Source organism: Megascapheus bottae, chromosome 31 (genome assembly GCF_031878675.1).
Source record: "Megascapheus bottae isolate mThoBot1 chromosome 31, mThoBot2.hap1, whole genome shotgun sequence".
NCBI lineage: Eukaryota > Metazoa > Chordata > Mammalia > Rodentia > Geomyidae > Megascapheus > Megascapheus bottae.
In genome coordinates this window covers 9260341-9282153 of record NC_143539.1, presented here as the reverse complement: position 1 = coordinate 9282153, position 21813 = coordinate 9260341, and the positions used below count along the sequence as shown (strand labels likewise).

The 21813-nt window shown below is 45.4% G+C and overlaps 1 protein-coding gene across 1 annotated transcript in view; it reads right to left on the bottom strand.

Moving 5' to 3' along the window:
* Pepd (peptidase D) overlaps positions 1–21813 on the bottom strand; it is an 84090-nt gene that overhangs the window by 46905 nt on the left and 15372 nt on the right. The window contains exons 7-9 of the mRNA XM_090322065.1: positions 16256–16300; positions 10591–10666; positions 9411–9457 (exon numbers count right to left, since the gene is read on the bottom strand). Of these exons, the coding sequence (XP_090178191.1) occupies positions 9411–9457; positions 10591–10666; positions 16256–16300 (168 nt within the window). The remainder of the gene's footprint in view (positions 1–9410; positions 9458–10590; positions 10667–16255; positions 16301–21813) is intronic.

The following is a 21813-nucleotide window of genomic DNA, read 5'->3' as shown; positions in this document are numbered from 1 at the left end:
TAAAAACTAATGAGGATGAGGCCTACAAAAAGGAAAATATTCCTGCTTAATGTATATCAGAATATACACTTTAAAATAAAATCTAAATATCTGTCAGGATCCCATAAAAATACTGACAAAAATACTTTTAAATAGGCCAAAGAAGGGGGAAAAAACCCTCAAAAACAAAAGAAAATTTACAAGGGTGAAATTTTCTAATTACACATGGGGTGAAAACCACTAATTAATAACAAAAGGCTAACTAAGAAAAAAAATAACTCTAACCACATCAATCTAAAATGAACTGGTTCATTTCTTGGATCAAAAACCAAGTCAATCTAAATTTATTGGGAAATGGCAAAGATAGTGTTCAAAATCAAATAAGCCAAAGAAAAATCCATTTTCTACTGGTGAGGGAAACATGACCAAAGGTTCATCTGAACAAATTTAAAGATGGATGTTCAAAACCAGCTTCAGAAAGGGAAGAGAAAAGCCAGGCACCAGGCTCACATCTATAATTCTAGCTACTCAGAGGGTGAAATCTGAGGATCACGGTTCAAAGCCAGCCCAAGCACAAAAGTCTGTGAGACTCTCATCTCCAACTAACCACCAGGAAACCGGAAGTGGTGTGTGGCTCAACACCTCACAACCAACACACACACACACACACACACACACACACACACACACACACATAAAGGAAGAAAGGAAGGAAGGGAGGGAGGAAAGAAGGGAGGGAGGGAGGAGATAGGACTTAATAATAACATTGGAAATCTTTAAGTTAGAAACAGCTGGAAAATAAATGTAAGAAGAGACTCTACAACAAAAGATCAATAGACAGATAAAATGTATGCAATGCTAACTGACAGATAAAGAACACAAATTTCAATCAATGAAGCCAGCAAAAAACAAAACTAAGGATACATGAGGAAAAAAAAATTTTTTTCTGTGTCTTGAACTCTGGGTCTGAAGACTGTCCCTGAACTATCTTTGCTCAAGGCAAATACTCTGAGGAGATTCTTTTTTTAAGCGAAGGGAATAAAATTTGGCATTTAAAATCGTTGCTAAAAATAAAACTTTTCTAGGAATGCATACTATATTTTTCTTCTTGATGCAGGTACGGGAGTTAAACTCAGGACCTGTAGGCAACTGTCCCTTTAGCTTTTTTATTCAAGGCTGGTGCAGTATCACTTTCCTGCCTGGGCTTGGCTTTGAACTGAAATCCTCAGATCTCAGCCTCCTGAGTAGCTAAAATGACAGATGTAAGCCACTGGTGCCTGGCTGTATTCGTTGTAAAGAATGAGTTGGAACAGTACAAATCCACAGAAAAAAATCAGAAAAGCAATCAAAGAACAATTAGGAAACAGAAAATGTAGAGAGCTTTCCAGAGCATGATTCTGAAGATAGCAGAGCCACTGAAAGAACAATAAATGTACATCAAGTCAGTCCTATTGTGTGTGTGTGTGTGCGTGTGTGTGTGTGTGTGTGTATTCACTGACTCTTCCCCATCATGCCATTATTTGTTATTACCCAACCTCTTCTTAGACAGGAAGCCAAGGTATCGTGTTATCTATTTACCCAGAGTCACGTGGCTGATGTGTGGCAAAGTTGAGACCCCCAAATCCAGAATACTCATCTCTATAGACCATGTTCTAATCGCTACATTACACTGACTTCCTCTTTTCAGTTTATTAAGACAGTAGTCTACCATGACCAAGTAGGGTGTGTGGCCAGGATGCCACATTGGCTATACGGCACCAAGTCTGGTCATCGAATTTATTTAAGCTACACCCAGTGCCAATCTAACACAATTCTCCATCAGGAGCACTGGCATTCCTAGGAGAAATGGTTGCTCACTAGGTTTGGAGCAGGGATTGCACAAGATGAGCCCGAAGCAAGGAAACATTCCTCATCTCAGCCAACTAAAAAAGGTCTGATAAAAGAAGATTCTACCTCATCCCAGTTAGAATGGCCATTATCAAGAAAACAAATTCAATAGATACCAGCCAGGATGTGGCCAAAAGGGAGCACTACTACACTGTTGATGGGAACATAAACTTGTTCAACCACTCTGGAAAGCAGTATGGAGGTTCCTCAAGAGACTAAACACAGAGCTCCCCTCTGACCCAGCAATCCTACTCCTGAGCATTTACCCAAATGACCCTCCAAAAGCCCACATTAAAGCTATCAGCACAACAGTTCCTGATAGCATTATTTACCATAGCTAAGATATGGAATCAACTCTGATGCCCTTCAGTAGATGAATGGATCAAGAGAATGTGGCATATGTACACAATGGAATTCTATGCTTCCATCAGAAAGAGTAACATCGTCCCATTCATAAGGAAACAGGGGGATGGGAGCGTGGCCTAGTGGTAGAGTGTTTGCCTAGCATGTACGAAGCCCTGGGTTCGATAACAGTATCACATATATAGAAAAAGCCAAAAATTTGGCCTGGAGTGTAACCTAGTGGTAGAGTGCTTGCCTAGCATGCATGAAGTCCTGGGTTCAATTTCTCAGTACCATATACACAGAAAATTCCAGGAATGATGCTGTGGATCAAGTGATACAGCACTAGCCTTGAGAAAGCTCAAGGACAGTGCCCAGGCCCTGAGTTCAAGCCCCAGGACTGGCAAAAAAGAAAAGAAAAGAAAAAGAAAAAAGGAAAAAGAAAAAGCCAGAATTGGTACTATGACTCAAGTGGTAGAGTGCTAGCTTTTGAGAAAGCCCAAGTATAGTGCCCAGGCTCTGAGTTCAAGCCCCAGGACTGACAAATAAAAAAAAGACTTGAAAAATCATATTATGTGAAGTAAGCCAGGCACAAAGAAACATAGGCTCCATGTTTCTCTCATCTGTAATAATTAGGATACTCCTAGCAGAGTTCACAACAGGCCAATAGCTATGTACATATGATCACATAAAATAATACTAATTGAAATGATCTCCACAATGTGTACTGTTTGTAGTTATTTCTTTTGTCTTTTTTTTTTTTCTCCTCTGGTTTATTTCCCACGGTCACTGTTTCTGATTTTGGTACCCTTTGTCTTGTATGTAAGTTTACCTGATTTGGGGAAGGGAAGGGGAATCACAGAAATGGCAAAACAAAGGGTGAGCCAATGCCACAGATACTATGTTGGAAATGAACTTTACAACTTAGGAGGGAACAGAGTCAGGGAGGGGAGAAAAGAAAGTGGGAGAAAATGAGGGAAGGGGTAATACTATTTGACAAGAAATATATTCATTGTCTTACGTATGTAACTAACTTATGTAACATCATCTTTACAATAAAATAAAAAATCTAAAAAGCCAGGCCTGGTAGTGTATGCCTTTTATCCTAATTACATAGGGAGAATAAATAGGATCATAGTCCAAGCTGGCCAGGGCCAAATTGGAGAGCCTATCTGAAAAGGAACTGAAGCATAAAGGGGTAAAGATATGGCCCAAGGGCTAAGAGTACCTTGCCTAGAAAGTGCAAGGCCCTGAGTTCAAACCCAATACCACCCTTCCCCATAAGAAGTCAAAGTGGTCAAAACAAAGTCTGAGAAAATATCATAGCCTATAGGTATCTATGCAACACGACAACTACCTAGGTGTCTCCTGGAACATAAAAAGAGCATTAGGTAAAAGCAGAGGAAGCCGAGGTAAAGCCTGGGTTACATAACAATCAGGTTCTGACAAATGTTCCATTATAATGATAACAACGGAACTGTGTGTGCAGGGTGAATCTGTACTACTTTTCTGAGATCTAAAGCTGTTCTAAAATACTTTATTAATTGCTTAACATGGAGCCAAAAAAGCCAAGACAGATGCTAGAAAGACAGCTGATAAAAATTCCACATCCTTTCCTGATAAAAATCTCCCAGCAAGCCAGGAACAAAACACTACTTCCTAGAAGTGATGATAAATATTTATCTGAAATCAGCAGACCTAGGTTAGTGGTGAAACACTGGAGGCAGTCTGTAAGGTGCCTGCTTGTACCACTGTGATGGGGGGAGAGGAGTTTGTCTTCCAAGACATCTGTGGCTTTGTCCCTCAGTCCATAATCATTGCTGTATGGACAAGCTACCTATTTCTACAGAGCCTTCTTGTCTGCTTCCTTGACCAGCACTCTGACAGGACCTTTTTCAGTTCTTCCCAAGGGCAGTATGAGCTATTATTTCTGTGCATGGATTCAGAGGACTGAAGCCATCTTGGGTCAAAACTACCATCACTACCCCCCACCCTTGGATTTCCCAAATTTTTTCTCAGCACACTATAAACAGTTGAAAGTAGCCAGGCGCTGGTGGCTCACACCTGTAATCCTAGCTACTCAGGAGGCTGTGATCTAAGGAACATAGTGTGAAGTCAATCTGGGCAGAAAAGTCCAGCAGACTTAGCTCTAGCTCAGAGACAGTGTCCAGGCACTGAGTTTAAGCCCTACAACTGACCTCCGCCCCCCCCACCAAAAAAAAAAAAGCCTAAGGGACAGCACCCAGGCTTTTGGTTCAAGCCCTAGAACTGGAATAGATTAAAAAAAGAAAAAGAAAAAGAAAAAACAGGGCCTCACACAGCATAGCAGGGGAGCCAAGTACAGACTCTACCTCTCAATTGCCCTTACGACAATAAAGGTAAAGAAGAAAGACCTGTCTGCTCAACAAAAATGTTGGTAAAGTTTTATAACCTGCTCCCTCAATAAGATCCCCCACCTACACAGGCTTAGGTGAAGAGAGTATGTGTGCCAGTGTGTGTGCACATGTGTGTACGTTGCACACACATTCATGCACATGCCAGTACTGGGGATTGAACTCAGAGACTCAGGCTCTAGCTTAGCTCTTCTGCTTAAGATTGGTGCTTTACTACTTGAGTCACAGCTCCACATCACCTTTTTGCTGTCTGCCCAGGCTCATTTTGAACCAGGATCCTTAGAGCTCATCCTCTTCAGTAGCTGGTATTACAGACATGAGCACCTGGAATGTGCATGTGGGGTGTGGTTTGGGGGAGTTTCTTTGGGGACTGTCAGAGAGAGTGTGTGTGTGTGTGTGTGTGTGTGTGTGTGTGTGTGTGTGTGTGTGTGTGGTGGGTGTATACACAGGTGTGTGGATATAGGGTATTGTATGCAGGGGCGGGGTTGTGTGCTGGCGTATGAAAGCCTACAACTGCTCCTCTCCCTCCCCAAATCTGGACAGGCACCCTAAAGACACAGAATGATCATGATTCCCTTCATCTGTCCAAAGGGCAGAAAAAGCAATAAGACCCTAAATTAAAAAAAGAAAAAAAAAAGCACAGCTGGACAAGTTTTTTTTTTTTTTTAACTAACAAAGGCCTAAAAGAAAGCAGAAAGCTGAGTGTTGGCAGCTCATGCCTGTAATCCTAGCTACTGAAGAGGCTGACATCTGAGGACCACAGTTCCAAGTCAACCTGGGAAGGAAAGTCTGTTAAGACTCTTATCTCTAATCAACCACCAAAAAGCTGGAGTGGAGCTGTGGCTCAAGTGGTAGAGTGCTAGCCCTAAGGGAAAAAGCTAAGGACAGTGCCTAGGCCCTGAGTTCAAATCACAGTATACACACACACACACACACACACACACACACACACACACACACACACACACACAGAGGAGGCTATGTGTGGGATGAGAGAACCCCAGGAAAAAACAAAAGCCAAGGGTCTCTAGATAATTTCCCAAGAAAATTCCCAGCCAAGGGACATGGAGAAGGCTGCACGGACCCCATCACACCCCACAGAACCTGTCTTTTAGATGATGTTACCCCACCCACCCACCCACCAAGCTGTCACTGAAAGGACTGCACGTGGTCCATTTGCAGCCTGGAGGGAAGAAAAGCCTAATTCCAATTAAGGTCCCAAGCTGTCAAAAGCATCAACTTATTAATCTCTTCATGGCAAATGTAACCAGGACCTGCTTACACAGCCAATTGAGCATGCTCTAAATTAGTGTTTGCAGGTAATTGATTCAGGTGCCAGCCCCATGCCAGCCAGCGACAAGCTGGTTACACCACTAACATTAAATAATATGAGGCGGTTAAAACAGACTGCCTGATTGGGCCTGCAAGTCAGATGCCGTTAGAGCCCGAATCGCCCAGACATTAACGGCTTATTGGTTTAACACAATTTACTACACCTCAATTTCGGAACATGATTTTCATTTCCTCTGAAATCTCAACTCACAGGCACGGCACAGAGGAGGTGTCTTCCAAATGTCATCAGCTGCCTTGCTCTTTTTTTAATAGGCCCTTAAGGCTGTATCATAAATCTTTGATAATTAAGAGGGGGGGAAATCAGGTGCTGGTGGTTCACGCCTGTCATTCTAGCTACTCAAGAGGCTAAGAGAGGACTGTAGTTCAAAACCAGCCTGGGTGGACAAATCTGTAAGACTCTTTTTTTTTTTTTCTTTTTTTGCCAGTCCTGGGCTTGAGCTCAGGGCCTGAGCACTGTCCTTGGACTTTCTCAAGGCTAGAGCTCTACCACTTTAGCCTCAGCACCACTTCTGGCTTTTTTCTATGTATGTGGTACCAAGGAATTGAACCCGGGTCTTCGTGCATGCTAGGCAAGCACTTTAACCACTAGGCCAAACTCCCAGCCCAAATCTGTAAGACTCTTCTCTCCAACTAACCCACAAAGAACTGGAAGTGGAGCTGTGGGTCAAGTGGTAGAACACCAGCCTTGAAGGAAAAAGCTAAGCAAACATCAAGACCCTGAGTCCAAGTCCCAATACAGATAGACAAGCAGGCAGACAGACAGACAGACAGACAGACAGACAGACACAGACACACAGACACACAGACACACAGACACAGACACACACACACACACACACACACAGCATAGAAGGGAGTCTCTAGCCAGTACCTCTGAGCTACTCTGGTGCTAAGCCTGGCTTTCCATCCCTACCTCTGGTCCTGAATCCTCCAGTTCCTGCCCTTTGTCCCCCAACATCCCTCTGTGAGGCTGGGTTTATGGGGTACCTGGCACCTGTGCAGGATGCCATCAGAGCATACAGATAATACCTCACTTTACCATCTGTGATCTGCACAGCATTCTAGCTGCCCTGGGCCAGTCCAGCCAGGGTTCAAAGCGCCCTGCTCTCCCTTGTAACTAACGTGCCCTGTTTTAGAAGTCTTTCATTTCCAGCTAGTTAAGGGAAGAGTTCTGAGGGCTCCAGTGGCACTGAGCATGATTTAAAATCATTTCTCCCCTCAATCCATCCATACATGGAACCGGCCCCCATACATATCCTCATATCAGCAGTGGGTCAGATGAGATGCAGCTCCAGCTCTGGAGAAGCTGACTTCAGGCTCCAGTGGACTCAGCAAACCAGGCAGTGACAGAAAGCCATGCCCTCCATTGAGGCAGTCAGCCCAACTCTAGGCTACAGATATCCCCAAAGGTCAGAGCAGACCCTTTTCAAATCTAGCCAGTCATGGGTATGCTGAGATGTGGAGACATCTGGGGACAGCCATCTTCCTACCACCTTAGGAGCCATATAAGAAATTACACTCTCTGGTCCTTGTGTTTCCCTGGAGGAACAACTTCAGGTCTCACTGGATCTCCTATTATGAGCCTCAGGTGGGTGTGGCACACAGCCGGTGCCCAACAATACTTCATGGTCCAGTCCAGCTCAGTTGACTCCAGAGCTGAACCCCCCTAGCTCAGACACAAAGCTGTGGTGTAAAGCAAACGGCAGGGCTTCATGCTGAGACAAACTATTCTTGTTTCCATTTCTTGCTTATTTTCATGTGCGGCATTAGTTACGGGTCACTATGAGTTAACGCCTTTGGAGACAGGTTTCTGGCGCAGTGGCAATCTGAGGGACCCCCACTGCCCAGATGTGGTCCCACAGTGCTGTTACCTGATCTCAGATTCTTAAGGGGCCATGATCCTGGGAATTCCAACTAGACACTTCACAGTGGCATGGATGAAGATGCTGGAGAGTTCTGCAAGCCTCTCCCCCCATCCTCACTGTGACAGAGCTGGGACTCTGATGGGTACTTGTCATGTCCCACCCTCACTCCCCACCCCCATGGTCACAACAGCCAGAGCAAAGCCATTTTCATGTCTTGCAGTCAGAATAAGAGATAACCATAGAGACTCACTACTGAGGCTCCTTCTAGGGTTACATTCTGACCAAAGCCAGAGTCACAGGGAAAGAAGTGTCCATGCTAGCTACTGCAGACCAATCTAGGTGTCAGCCCTGCCCTCCCTCGAAGACACAGTAGGCAGGCCAGAGGCTGGGAGGGCATACTAACCCTTTTCCTGTTACTATAACCAAGTACCCAAGACAGACTACTTTATAAAGGTAATAGGCTACAGTCAGGCAGCCCTAACTAGCTTGGCCTTGCGAAACCCAATGGTGGAGGGCATCATGGTAGAACACAGGTTGAGAAGAGATTACATTACTAGACAAGAAGGCAGAATACTGGTTTGCTCAGAATACGGATTTGCTCTTTTTGGAACCACCCTCACTCAAAAGAAACTAACTCAAGATCTCACAAGAACTATAGTAAATCCCCTGAGATCAGGTGTGCTAATGACTCAAAGAGCTCCCATTAAGCCCCACCTCTTAAAGGCACACCGCCACTCACATGGACACACTGAAGACCAGCCTTCTAACATCTGAGCCTTTGAAGAACAAGCCACATCCTAGTCATGGCAGATAGCATTGTTGGACCAGTCCCCAGCTCTGCTCAAAGTGGCCTGAGGACACCGGGGGTAGACTTAGACCCTATAAGTAGGAAAGGACTGGCTGCAATCAAGTTCTCATGCGACCCTGTAGGAAAATGCAAAGTAGTAGCTCTTCAATGTCCCCTCCCCAGGTGGCACTGCCACTGGCAGGAGACCCAGGACAAGTCCGAGCCATGGACAGCAGCAAACCAATGCTGGGGTCATGGAGTGAGGCTAGGCTGCCCAGCCACATACACCACAGCCAGGTGACACCAGGCATGCTGACTGGCTGCAGGCCTAATTGGAGTCAAAGGCCAGGGGGAGCTCTGCCGCATACTTTATGAGCCACTTAACCATCCCTCACCCCAGCCCTCCCAGGCCAGCAGCCACAATGACAACATTTACACATAAAAATGGCAAGCTGTTTTATTAGTGGCCTTCAAGACTTCACAATAGCTGCCATTTGATGAAGTTTTCTACAGATTACAGAAACAAAAGTCCAAGAGTAGAATGATGGGGCACTAAAACCACTCTGAAAAGTAGTCAAAGACCAGTACCATCCAACATCCTGCCAAGAGCCGGGGAAGGGGGGGCCACCATCAGGAGAAAAATCCTATCTGCCCAGGTTCCCCAAGGTGGCTTGTAATCCCCACTTGACTGGGACTCAGTGTAGCATAGGCTCGTCTATTATTTGCTCAGAAAACATAAATTACTGGGTGGGGGAGAGAGCGGGGAAATACATTTTAATATTTACCCAGAGAGAAACAGCTTACCTTTCCATTTCATATTCCTTCATTCCTACTTTCACTGCTCTCATTACCTAGAGGATGGATATTAAGTAAAGATGTTTGCATTAAACAGCTAAGCAACACGGCCTTATAAATAGCGTATAACATTTTCTCAAAACAAGCTCTTCTTGCTAGGTAGCAGTGGTTCACACCTGTAATCCTAGCTATTCAGGAGGCTGAGAGCTGAGAATCAAGGTCTGAAACTAGCCTGGACAAGAAAAGTCCAGGAGAATCTTATCTAAAATTAAGTAGCAAAATGCAGGAAATAGAAGTATGGCTCAAGTGGCAGAGCACTACCTTAAATGAAAAAGCCACGTGAAAACACAAAGCCCTGAATTGAAGCCCAATGAAAGAAAGAGGGGCCAGGAGTGTGGCCTAATGGTAGAGTGCTTGCCTAGCATACGTGAAGCCCTGGGTTCCATTCCTCAGTATCACATACACAGAAAAAGTCGGAAGTGATGCTGTGGCTTAAGTGGTAGAGCACTAACCTTGAGAAAGTCCTGAGTTCAAATCCCAGGACTGATGAAAGAGAGAAAGAGAGGAGTGGGGAAGGGGGTAGACAGGCAGGAAGGGAGAGAGGGATAGAGGGAAGGAAAAGAAAAGAGAAAGAGGGAGAAAGGGAGAGAAAGCAATCTATAAGAGACTATATCTGTGCAATGTTTTTCTCTGTTTAACTCATAAAAGAAACAAAATGAATTTGTACAAGAAATTAGCCTATCAACAACCACCCTTGTCATTTCTCAACACTGAGCTGTGACAATCCCTGAGCTAGCACCAGGCTATCCTAGGCACCCTGTGAAGTAGGATGTTTAAAAAATGATACTGTGAAAATGGTTTTTCTTAGAAAGGAGACGATAAGCATGTTGGAACCATAGTTACAGTTGACCAGGATTCTTTAAAATGAGCTGAGAAGGGCCAAGATGTCAGAGGAAAGGCCTATCATCCCAGAAGCCGGGATGCCTTATTGGGAAGTTCAGTGAGGATTAGCAGTCATGCCTCTCACCAAGGCAGGTGCCTCTCCTGGTCCTGTCCTCTGCTTCCCTCCCTCTCCAGTGGTCAACTGAACCACACAGTCCTCTTGCCCTACCTACAGCAATGCTGGGGCTCACCTGGATCCCTCTATATCCCCCTCACCACCGCCAGCCAGATCCAATGGATAACTCACCTCTCGGTGGGCCTCGCTGGAGATCCTATTGGTGTAGCGCAGAACCTCCAGTTCCATGTCTGTCTTGAACACTCGGCTTCAGGGAAGAGGAAAAAGAAAGGGGGGTGGTCATTGATCTCTGACAGAAGCTGAGTTCTCCAGGGAGACCCCCCCCCAACATACACACACACACACACACACACAGAGGACAAAGTCTCAGGCTCAGGACAGGTCTTGAGCAGAAGGGACAGCAGAGAGAGACCCCCTCTCCAACACACACACACACACACACACACACACACACACACACACACACACACACACACACACACACACGAGGACAAAGGCTCAAGACAGGTCTTGAGCAGAAGGGGAAGAAGGCAGCTTGGTTTCCAGGCAGGATAAAGAGGTGACAGGTGGCATTTGAGGCTGTGGTCTCACAATGAGGGGTTGCTGAATGAGAAAGGTGGCAACGTGGGCAGGAGAGGAACAAGGGCTCCTGACTCAAGCTGAGCCCAGAGTTTCTAGCTACAGACTTGGAATGGCCAGAGCTGTCTTAAACAAGAGATTTATTTGTGCAATCTTTCTTTTTTTTTTTTCTTCCCCTTAAATATTCACAGGTCACAAACTGCCTCTGGGTGTATTAAACTCAGGATTAAGACATCAATTAACTGGGGTCTGAATGTTCTACTGATTTAAACAGAAGCAATCCAGATGAAGCATTTCCCAAATCAGTCTCAAAGCATCCACATTGCTACCATGTTGAATAAAATCTACTTTAAAGGCCCAGGAAATTTAGCTCTGCTGGAGATGAATGGCAAGGGAATAGCTTTGTGGGAGCTGGATGGTGAGAGATCAGGATTATAGGACACTGCCCTCAACCACCCCAGAATCAGAGTGACACACAGGATAAGAATGACTGGAGGGGCTGGGAGCGTGGCCTAGTGGCAGAGTCCTTGCCCAGCACGTACAAAGCTCTAGGTTTGATTACTTAGCACCACATACACAGGGGAGAAAAACCAAAAATAGTGCTGTGGCTCAAGTGGTAGAACACTAGCCCTGATAAAGTACAAGGACAGTACCCAGGCCCTGAGATCAAGCCGCAGGACTGGCCAAAAAAAAAAAAAGGATGGAAAAAAAACCAGGCACTGAGTGCTCAAACCTATAATTCTAGCTACTCAGGAGGCTGAGATCTGAGAATTGTAGTTCAAAGCCAGCCCAAGCAGATAAATCAGTGAGATTCTAGTCTCCAAGGAACCAGCAAAACTCCAGAAGTAATGGTGTTGCTCAAGTGGTAGAGCACCAGCCTCGAACAAAAAAGCCATACATTGAAAATAGGCAAAATGACTCAACTCCTCTCTTGCTTTCCTCTCCTATTTTTCCATTTCATTGTTATGGTGAGTGGCGAGACCTAATCTGGGACATCCCAGACTCAGCCCTCTGGCCTAGGACTGGGGTTATACTGAAGCCCTACATGCAAGAAAACTCACTAGGAATCCCATTTTCCATCCAGCTATGTCACTAGATGGAGGGCTAAATATCTCTTCATTAGGGGAACAGAATGAGTCACCCTTGGCAAATACTTTCCACATGCCAGCCTAGGCAGAAAAGTCCATGAAACTCTCATCTCCAATTAATCACCAGAAAATCTGACGTGAAGCTGTGGCTCAAAGTGACAGAGTGCTAGCCTTGAGCACAAAAGCTCAGGAATAGCACCTAGGCCCTGAGTTCAACAGATTAAAAAAGAAAGAAAGAAAGAATCTAGAGTTTCAAGCCCTAAGACCAATGGTGGGGCGGGGGCTCAAGTGGGAAGAGTGCCAGTCTTGAGCGAAAGAAGCTTAGAGATAGCACCTAACTAGGTCCTGAGCTGAAGTTCTAAAATTGGCACACACGCACACATGTTTGCACACACACACAAGGAAAAAAAGAATCTAGGGCATCAGCTCTGTATTGCTTCATCTCTGTACCTCTTCTAACTTGAGACATGTTACCCAGGATGTAGGGTCCTGGGACACTTCCTCCCTGCAAGCAGAAGGCAGGGCAGCAGAAATACATCTGCTTCCCATCGCCTGCTTCACACATGCGGGACACTTTCACTCCTGAGTAATTAGCAGCTCTAAAAACAGCAAATGACTCAGTTGAACACTGTCTCCCTTCAAACCCAAGAAGGCATATAGCGATGGTTGATACACTTGGCTCTCCTGCAATGCTTTCAGAAGCTCTTAGCCGGAAGCCAAGGCATGGAGCCATTAGACGGTATGAAAGCACCCCCCATCATTTCCTACTCTTCCCCTCAGATCAATCCTGTCATCTGCAAAGCAGCAAAGTAGAACCACAGCCTAAATTATGGAAGCGAGATGCCGGCTCTTATTAAATTTCAACTTTTGACCTGCGCAATTCCAACTGCAATACCTAGCAAGAGGGAAGAAATGATCCGTTATGATCTCATGTTTGTGGGGAAGAGCACGATTACAGAGGAATTTACAGGAAATCAAAAAGGCTCTGCTCGGGAGAATAGAAAACAATAAAACAGTCATATGAAGGAAATGAATGACACCCAAACAAAACAGAGAACACATCAGCTTTTCTGGGCCCAGAGAGGAGGCTGCTGCTGCCTCCTATGAAATGGGCTCTGGGAGGAGTGCGTGCAGCCCTGGCCAACCAGCTGGACGGCCTTTTCCTTGGCTGAGTCATGATCTGTGCTTTGCCCCAGCATACCCCTCTGCGACATGGAGAATAACAAAGACTATCCAGCTATTTTTTTTTTTTTTTGCCAGTCCTGGGACCTGAACACTGTCCTTGGGCTTTTCTCAAGGCTAGTGCTCTACCACTTGAGTCATAGCACCATTCTGGCTTTTTCTGTGTATGTGGTACTGAGGAACTGAACCCAGGGTTTCATGCATGCTATGCAATCTCTCTACCACTAGGCCATGTTCCCCGCTCCCCAGTTAGTTTAATTTAAACACAAACTTTATGCCAAACACCACCGGTGTTTATGCCTGTCATCCTAGCTACTCAAGAGTCTGTGAACTGAGGATCAAGGTTCAAAACCAGCACAGGGAGGAAAGTCTATGAGACTCTTATTCCAATTAAACAGCAACATGGTGGAAATTGAGGTGTGACTCAATTTCACACCAACTCAAGTTGGTGTGAGCAAATCTTCACGTCCTTACTGTGAATTAGGAATCATCACATTCACTCACCCATTTTCATTTATTTTGATAAGCTTGAACTCAAGGGTCTGGGTGTTGTCCCTGAGCACTCAGTGATAGGCTGGTATTCTACCACTTGAGCCATAGCTCCACTTCCAGCTTTTTGCTGGTTCACTGGAGATTAAGTATCCCATGGACTTTCCTGCCTCAGCTGGCTTTGAACTTCAATCCTCAGATCTCAGCCTCTTGAGTACTAGGATTATAAGCAAAGCAACAGAAGCTCAGACGAAGAAGAGGGGAAAAAAAGGCAGTGACACCCCAAGGAAGGGAAAGTAGTAAGGCAGCACAGGGGACCAGGCTACAGACCAAGGACTTGTTTTGCCCTGTGCCATGTTACCTGCTGCCAACAAGAGGCAGCCATGACCTTGAAGGACATGGCCCCATCCTTGCAGAGTGTGGGCTGTGACAGGCCCAGGCTAAAGACAGAGAAAGGATACCTCTGTGTGTGTGTGTGTCTGTGTGTGTCTGTGTGTGTGTCTGTGTCTGTCTGTCTGTTGATCTCTGTCTCCTTGTGTCTCAGGTCAATACCAATGCCTGTGAACAGTTCAGATCTCTACCTTCACTCAGCCATCTTTCCCCTGTACCTGCTCACAAACAAGTCCTAGAACTACCAAGCAACTGTGGTTTCCTCCTGCCCCCAACCACCAGTCACCATTTCAAGGACGCTCCATTCCAGCTGCATAAAATCCCACAGTCGCCTCCACTCTACCAAAGCTGAGAATTCTGCCTGGTACTGTTACTCACTAATCTTGTCAAATCTGACCCCCGGCCCCCCCCACCAGGCACACATACACATCCCTCCTCACTGGCAAATGGAACCACATCTGCCCCGTGGCTGAGTCTCTAGCCAGAGGTCAGAACCCACACCTGTTCTCTTTCTACCTCTTTGAGGATTTCCCATGATTCTCATTGTTCTTAAGACAAAGTCAAAATGGGCACCAAGCCCCAGTGCTGGTGGCTCACACCTGAAATCTCAGGAGGCTGAGATCTAAAGATCATGGTTTGCAGCCAGCTCCAGCAAGAAAGTCTGTGACATTCTTATTCCCATTAACCAGGAAAAAAAAAATCCACAAATGGACCCGTGGCCTAAGTGAAGGAGCAGCAGTCTTAAGGGGAAAACCTCAGGAAAAATGCTGAGGTCCTAAGTTCAAGTCCCAATATCAGCACAAAAAAATAAGAGGAGGAGGAGGAAGAGGAAGAGGAAGAGGGGGGAAGGAGGGGGAGGAGGAGGAAGAAGAGGAGAAAGAGGAGGAGGAGGGGGGGGAGGAAGGGGGAAGAGGAGGGGGGGGAGGAGGGGGAGGAGGAGGAGGCAGCAGCAGCAGCAAGTTGGCATTTCACTTCCAGAGGTATGCTCAACCTGCGTGTAGACTGGCCCTGCAGAATCCTCACACAACTGAGCTGCACTGCAGGTGCCAGCTCCTAGGGAAGAAAGAAGGCAGCAAAAGTACATGCTTAACAGGGGCTACACCTGTCAAGACATTTGCACAATTGGAAGAAGCCATGTGATTACATTTTAGCAACTAGATTATGTGCTGTTTCCTTCTGGACCTTTCACTGTCTATCTGCTGAGCTGTGTCTACTTTGCTTATGGTAGGAGTTTGGAAAGACTGGAAATAAAGGAGGGGCTAGGGTCATAGCTCAAGTGTTAGATGCCTGCCTAATAAGCCTGAGGCCCCGGGTGCAAATGAAATGGCAACCCCCTCTGCACAACACTTCTTTTTTTTTGGCCAGTTCTGGGGTTTGTCCTTGGACACATTTTGCTCAAGGATAGTGCTCTGCCACTTGAGCCACAGTGCCACTTATGGCTTTTTCTGTGTACATGGTATCAAGGAGTTGAACCCAGGCTTCATTCATGCATGCTGGCTACCACCTCCTCTCCTCCTCCTCCTCCTCCTCCTCCTCTTCCTCCTTACCACTACCACCACCTCCTCCTCCTCCGCCTCCTCCTCCTCCTCCTCCTTCTTCTGTTTGTTTGAACTCTAGGCCTGGACATTATCCCTGAGCTCTTCAGCTCAAAACTACTGCCCTACCCCTTGAGCCACAGCACCACTTCTGATTTTCTATGAATTAACTGGAGATAAGAGTCTTACGGACTTTTTATTGCTGCCGGGGCTGGCTTTGAACCATGATCCTCAGATCTCAGCCTCCTGAGTAGCTAGGATTACAGGTGTGAGCCACCATGCCTCGCTAACACTTCTAAATAACAATAAAATTATGTTTAAAAACAAAACAAAAAAAGAAGAAAGGAAATAATGAGGAAAATTTAGTTGATATTCAAGTGACTTATGCTAATACCCATAAACAAAAACAAAACCGACAAACAAAACCATCCAAAAAGGCTGAGACTAAGAGAAGTTACAGAGATGGTTTCTTGTTTTCTGAGTGACCCTCTCAGTGAAGTGGGCAGGAACGGTTTCCCCATCTCTGTAGCTGAGCAGGACAAACAACTCCGTTAGCTATAGACCAATACTCACCACTCAACAATCTCCGGGTGAAGAATGGTGTTGTTGACATTGAACCTACAGAAAGGAATAAACCAAGGCTATTAGTTTAATGGTCCATGCGGTGCCAGCTACACAAACACACCATGACCACAGCCTCCTGGCAACACCCCTTGACCTATGGAAAGCATCTGCTCACTTCCTGCACGCCTGGCCACCTGGCTGAGTCCTCCGAGTGCTGCCAGGGACAGAGCAAGCTTTGTGGGTACAAAATACCAGCCTACATTCCCATCAGGCAGACAGCCACATGGGCATACCAGCAAGGAGGGAAGAAGAGGAAAAAAACAGAAATATTTAGAAAAGCAATGGCTTAGCTCAGGGCTAATGGCTCATGCTTATAAACTTAGCTACTCAGGAAGCTGAGGTCTGAGGATTGTGGTTCAAAGTCAGCATGGGTAGAAAAGTTCCTGTGAGACTCTTATCTCCAATGAGCCACTCAAAAACTAGAAGTAGAGTTGTGGTACAGCCCTAACTTTGAGGAAGAGAGCTCAAGGACAACACCCAGGCCTTGAGTTCAAGCCCCAAGGCCAACAATTAAAGAGAAGGGGGCTGGGAATTTGGTCTAGTGGTAGAGTGCTTGCTTAGCACGCACAAAGACCTGGGTTGGATTCCTTGATACCACATACACAGAAAAAGCTGAAGTGGTGCTGAAGGACTGTGTAAAAGCCCTGGGATTGGCAAAAAAAAAAAAAAAAAAAGAAAACAAAAGAAAGAAAGAAAAGAAAAATAATGGCTTGTTGAGGATTAACTATATAACTTGTGGATGGGGATGGGAAGGAAAAAGTGGGAAATCAAGGGAAGGGGAGCCATGGTCATAAAAAAAAGAAAAAGACACTCTTTACCTGACTTATATAACTGTTTACCCTTCTGTACATGGTCTTTGTAATAATTTTTTTTATCACTTGAACCACAGCACCACTTCTGGTTTTGTTGTTGCTGTTGCTATTGTTGTTTTTCTGTATATGTGGTACCAAGAAATCAAACCCAGGACCTCATGTATGCAAACACTCTACCACTAAGCCAAATTCCCAGCCCCACTGAGGAACTATTCTAACAATAATTTTTTTAAAAAGTACAAGACTCATACACTAAAAGCTACAAAACATTATTTAAAAAATTAAAAGCTGAGATCTGAGGATCACAGATGAAACCAGCTCTGGTAGGAAAGAACATGAGACTCAGTAAATTACTAACTAGCAAAAAGCCAGAAATGGAGGTATAACGCAAATGATAGAGTTCTAGCCTTGAGAAAAAGCTCAGGAACAGTGCCTGGGCCCTAGGTTCAAGTCCAGGACTAACAAAAATAAATTAAAAATTTAAAAATTAAGGCATTAATAAGTGAAAAGTACCCCATGTTCATGAGTTAGAAGGTATAATGCTACTATGATAAAGGCACTTTTCCTAAATCATTTTAAAAATAGAAATTGACATGCAAGTCCCAAAATTTATATGGAAACCAAAGGACGCAGAATAGCAAAAACAATACTGAAAAGGAGATACAAAATTGAAGAAGGGACACTTGCCAACTTCAAAACTTACTAAGATGTGCTGTGATCAAGATAGTGTAGTAGCACTGGGCGAGGTGGCTCACGCCTGTAATCCTAGCTACTCAGGAGGCTGAGATCTGAAGATTATGGTTCAAAGCTAGCCTGGGCACCAAAGACCCTGATATTCATATCTCCAATTAACTACTAGAAAACTGGAAATGGCACTGTGGCTCAAGAGGTAGGGCGGTAACATTGAGCTGAAGAGCTCAGGTATAGCACCCAGGCCCAGAGTTCAAGCCCCAAGATTGGCAAAAAAAAAATAATAATAATAAAATAAGATAGTGTGGTATTAGCATAAGGGCATATGTTCCTATTAATGCAATAAATTGTACGTCCAAAAATAGACTCATGGAGGGAGGGAACAGACTCAACTGGGGAGAATGATGAGAGGCCTGACTCTTATGAAGAAGCACTGGATACTGGATACTCAGAAGGACACATTAAATTGTGACCCTGTTGTACAACCTTTTGAAGTACAATAGGAGCTAGAGGCTTGGTTTAGTTGGTAGAGTACCATCCAATGAGCAAAAATATCAGATACTGAGTTTAAGTACCAGTCTTGAGCCAAAAATAAAAATGTAAAACTAAAGCAAATAAGATAATAAAATAGCTAGGCAAAAGAGCTCAGGAACAGCACCCAGGTCCTGAATTCAAACCCATGACTGACAAAACAATAATACTAACATTATTAGTGTTATTATTTTATAAAAACAAAAAATAACCCAAAGTATCCAAAAATATACCCATACATTTATGACCAATTGATTTTATTTTTTTAAATCATGGGGTTTGAACTCAGGTCCTGGGCACTGTCCCTGAGCTTTTTCACTCAAGGCTAGCGCTCTACCACTTTGAGCCACAGCACTACTTCTCATCTTCTGGAGTTAACTGGAGGTATGAGTCTCATAACTTTTCCTGCCTGGGCTGGCTTTGGACCACAATCCTTAAATCTAAGTCTCCCGAATAGCTAGGATGACAGGGACGGACATGAGCCACTGGCGCATAGCTTGATCTTTTTTTCCCTTTCCTTTTTGTTTTTGGCCAGTCCTGGGGCTTAAACTCAGGACCTAGGTTCTGTCTCTGAGCTTTTTTATGTGCAAGACTAGCTAGCACTCCACCACAGCACCACTTCTGGTGTTTAGTTTATATAATAGTGAGGAATTGAACCCAGGGTTTCATGCATACTAGGCAAGCACTCTTCCACTAAGGCACATTCCTAGACAATCTTTCTTTCGAATTGTGGTATAAAGTACACACACATCAAATTTGCCTGTTTAGCCATTTTTTTTCAGTATACACTTCTTTAGTGACATTAGGCAGATTGATGCGCAATCATACTTACTAGTCATTTGCCAGGGCTTTTCCTCGCCCCATAGTGGAACTCTGGGTCCATTAAAAAAGGAATTCCCTGTTCCTTCTCCTCCCCACTTGTTGGTAACCACTGCTTTGTTTTAGGTCTCTATAAATTTATCTTAGATACTTTGTATAAGTAGAATTATACAATGCTTGTAAAAATTCGCTTTTGACAAGAGTGTTGAAGGGAAGCTGTTTCAATAAAGTGTGGAAACCAGTGGTTATCACATGAAAAAAAGATGAAGTTGGAACCCTCCCTAACACCACATGCAAAAATTAACTCAAACTAGTGTACTGAGTATGATAGTACCTGCCTGTAATCTCAGCACTGGGGAGACTGAGGCAATAGCACTATAATTTGGAGGCTAGCCTGAGATGAAGAGCAAGATCCTTGTCTTAAAACAAAATCGGTGATGGACCATGCCTGTCATTCTGACTACTTGGTAGGCTGAGATCTGAGGATCAATACTCAAAGCCAGCCCAGGCAGGAAAGTCTGTGAGACTCTCATTACCAATTAATCACCAAAACCAACCAAACAAACAAAAAACAGAAGTAGAGATATGGCTCAAGTGGCAGAATACTAGCCTTTAGCAAAAAAAAAAAAAAAAAAGCTAAGGGACAGCACCCTTGTCCCAAGTCAAGCCTTAATACTGGCACAAAAAGAGAAAAGGGGAGGAGACGGAGACTTGCAGGCATTTTCCCATCTACTCCCTTACTCCAGGGCTGGGACAGGGCATCGCTGGTGAAGATTTCCACAGACCAAATCTGTAACTAAATAGTAACTTGAAAAATAAGCCAACAGTAACCAGAAAGTCTTGGTCCCCAAATCACCAATTGGCATTTTGCCATGTATCATTTTAATAATGTGCCTCTACTTCCTGGGTCTTAAAATTCACATCTTCAGATATTAATATTCCTGCATTAACAACCCCCCACCCAGCATTTCATATTTAACTGCTTATTTCAATGGAATTAATTTGTAGCCAATTGTCTTCAAATATGCAAAGCAGTTCACTGAATATCAAAGATAAGAAATAGACTTGTAATGAAGAACCCAGCTGACAGAAAATATGGGCCCTATTCTTTCCTCAGACAACGGAACCACACAATGCTCAGCGGCTACAGCCTCACCCAGAAGTCTGGGGACAAGTTAGGCACTGGTGAGATCGCTGTTATCCCTTCCTCCCTTCAGGCCAGGATCAAAAGGTGGACTGGAAGGAACCATCAGGACATGGTGAGAGGTCAAGCTTGAACAGCTATTACATTGGAAAGGTCAAAACTGCAGATTGTGGAGAAGGCGCCTCAGAGAAGCTAAAGAAAAACTTGCAGGAGCTTCATGAGGCAGCAAGAGTTAACCGAGGACAGAGCGGTAGAGGACTAAAAAGCAGAGCAACGGCAAGATGTGCCTTGCTTGGGAAACAGGCTATTATTATCCCCAGCAAACATCTGGAGTCACACTGGGCAGGCAGGTGAGTGTGGCCCTGAGCAGCTATCCTCAAGGTCAAGCTTCCTACCAGCCTGGCTCAGAGGAAGACAGAATTGGGGTGCTGGACATCTGGGTGAGTGGGAAGCCAGGAAGGAGGACAAGTTCAAGCTGGATCCACAGCCCAGAAATGCAGATGTGCAAGGAGAAGGAGGTGGGAGGGCACACCTGCCAAATCTCCAAGTCAGTATCCACCGCCTGTAAGGTAGGGAATGCTGGTTTAAGGCTCCTGTGCCAGCACACCAGCAATGAGAGCGGACACAATGAGATGTGAAATATGGGACAAGCCTGCCAGGGAGCCAAAAGGGGGGACTGTGCCATAAGTAATCAGGAGACCGAAGATCACAGGGACAGGTGTAGGGGTTCTCTCTTGGACAGAGACCTGAGCCCATGTCCATCATCTGGGTGTGGCAATGTATCCACCCGGCACTGGGCAAAGAGGGCATCTCCCAGCCCAGCCCAGCCCAGCCCAGCCCTGTAAGTTTGTAGCCTGTGGAGCTGAGACCAGTCTCCGTTCTGACCACAGGCTTCGGACAGTGCAGCCAGGAGGGCTGGGAGAGATGGTGTGAGATTCAGGCAGTCCCTGGCACCCTGCAGTGTCTGAATGCTGACTGGGCAGAGGTAGAGTTTGCAGAGCACGGGCTCAGATAAGGACTGTGGGGTCTCAGGACCCACAGGAGACAGAAACTGGTGGGGGGGCTGCCTATTGCAAAGGAGAGCTAGACTTCACATCAGGAAATCCTCCCCATCAGGGGATGGGATGTGACCTCCACTGCTGTCCCCCCTGGCAGTGATTATGGACCTGGGGCAGTTTGGGGCTCCACCTGTGTCTCCAATGTCACCTCATGGGGCATTCAGCCAGGGATTCAGCCATGCTGGAGTCCACCTGGCCCACAGTACTACATGGGGGAAACAAGGAGTTCAAGGTCATAGAGCCAGTGTGTGAGCACTAGGGAACCCCCCCTCCCAGTTCAGGACCCATTCCCAAGAGGCACACCCAGCCTCAGAGATCTGGTGGAAATACCCATGGTGTTGGACAAGATTGGTGAGCAGGGTTCCTCTATGTGGCGCCTGGCAGTGTGTCCAGAGGACATGGGGAGGCTGAGGAGAGATGCGGCTCCTCAGTTCTGAGTACATCACCCCAAGG